This window comes from Propithecus coquereli, unplaced genomic scaffold (assembly GCF_000956105.1).
Source record: "Propithecus coquereli isolate 6110/MARCELLA unplaced genomic scaffold, Pcoq_1.0 Scaffold399, whole genome shotgun sequence".
NCBI classification, from domain to species: Eukaryota; Metazoa; Chordata; class Mammalia; order Primates; family Indriidae; genus Propithecus; species Propithecus coquereli.
Window position 1 is genome coordinate 231,921 of NW_012149718.1, and position 2,030 is coordinate 233,950.

The following is a 2,030-nucleotide window of genomic DNA, read 5'->3' on the forward strand; positions in this document are numbered from 1 at the left end:
TCTAATGGTAACAACAACAACAACCGAAACCTCTCCAAATAGTCTTATGTCCCATTTAAGTCCTGGTAACAACATATTAAATAATAGGTAATAAGATGAGAATAATTTAAAATTCTTAATTTAGGAAGCTTTATCATTGCACTAAGTGCTTTTTTTAGGTTCTTCTCTTTACTAAAAGACATAAACAGCATCCTAGTAAAAAATATTAAAATCCACACAAAGTCCTGTAGAGAGCAAGTATCCATATGGGTAAAAATAATGCTGTGTAGACCACAGGTTTTTAGGTAAGAGATATGCACATCTACAAATACTTATAATCTCCAAATTTTCCAAATCTATACTACAGGCCAGAAGGATATTCTCACTCAATGAGCAATAAATATATTTTAACATCAGTCCTGTGAAACACCCATGAAAGCCATTCCTGACACTGTTTCTCAATACCTGGAGGGGTGTAGGTTTCCACAGATGAATGTACGAGAACAGAGCGTCTTTTCGAAGGCATAGGCATCTTCCTCTCTTTGTATTTGGCCAAAGCTGCCTGCACAGCTTCAGTGTGGATATCTACATAGAAAGAAAAGCAGTAAAAATACTTTTTACAAGATTGATTATGAAATAACAAATTAACTTTCATGTTTCTGTTTGTTTTCATTGGATGTAAGAGGAATAGAAGCTCTGCCTATCTGTCCATCAATGCGTGTCGGTTCTAGATTTCTTTAAATATTCTTTTGTTTGCAGATTTGATTTTGGAACCATGTAAATATGTCCATAGTCATAAACCAAAACTAAATAAAAAAATAAATCCCCAAATTTCAAAGTAAACTGAAACAAATGAGCCTATATCTAGCTGTTGGCTTCAACTATTCCAGCTGATGTTAAAACACTGCACTTAGACTGTCCAACCTGTTTCTCCAGAAATATCTACTAAGGACAAAAAGAACTGCATAAAAACTGTTCAACTCTGTCGTCGCATTGTTGACAGCAGTGGGCACTGCCACACGGAGGTGTTCTGTGAGTCACGTGGGACACAGCAAATGAAGAGCACGTGGTCATTTGATTCCACCATCCCTGGAGCCCGGGACGCTCCTGAGGGAGAGGAGACACGAACGCAGGCGAAGGAGGTAAGGACGCTGCAGTCCCGAATCTGAATGGATGATGTCACTGTACACAAATGTGGTGTTTTATCTTTAAAAAGTGTGTGCTACCCACGTGTGCTAAACTGTCTACAGACAATAACCAGCCCGACAGCAATCACAGCCCCAGTGCCTGTGGTCGTAAAACACCATCCTCACCTTAAAAACCCTGAGAAATGGCAGATTCCAAGGCAGGGAAGGAAATGCCCAGGATGAGACTAGAGCATCTTATCCTAACAGCCAACAAGGACATGGTCAAATAAACAACACGAGCCAATTCAAAGAGCTTCCTAATGGCCAAGGATGGGAAAATTTGAATATCAATAAGGATAAATGCTATAAGGGATTGAAACATCAGATATGATACTAAAAGAAGATAGAAGAAAAGAAAGGAAAGGAAAAGAGGAAACAAAATTAATTGGTTGCCATAGGTGGATGTCAGTGATCCAACCCATTATTTTTAAAACTAGTAAATAAATGGAAAGAATTAAATATTTATCTCAACTTTCTTGTACTAAGTAGTGGATGAAGGGAGGTATCTCTTTACGGAAGTATTCCAGCCTTTGAATAAAGAAGAAATGGCAGAATCTGGGTTTCCCCATTTGTAGCCCTGAGGAAGCAACAGATCTAGGAACCAAGAGCATCACACGATGAGGGACAGAGTCAGACGTGACAGGGATGCGGGGCACCCGCTGTGGAGTCTCCGGAGTGGTTGGAAATCCCAGCCAGACTTGCGTCAAGCCTGGCCAGCTAAGGAGCACAGCGGCTACACCATGGAGGAGCCACCACACAAACAGGGTCCAGAAAACACGCATCATCCAGCCATGATGTGCAGATATTATTTGGATCCTGGGTCCAAATAAACTTGATTTTAAAAAGCCACTTGACGGCCAGGCG

General features: G+C 40.4%; 1 protein-coding gene across 2 annotated transcripts in view; it reads right to left on the reverse strand.

Annotated features, from left to right (window-relative positions):
- Positions 1–2,030, reverse strand: part of DIP2A (DIP2 disco-interacting protein 2 homolog A (Drosophila)) — a 97,659-nt gene that overhangs the window by 82,868 nt on the left and 12,761 nt on the right. For both annotated transcript variants that reach the window (XM_012652705.1, XM_012652706.1), the window contains exon 2: positions 445–564. In XM_012652705.1, coding sequence (XP_012508159.1) covers positions 445–511 — 67 coding nt within the window. In that variant the 5' untranslated portion in view covers positions 512–564. The remainder of the gene's footprint in view (positions 1–444; positions 565–2,030) is intronic.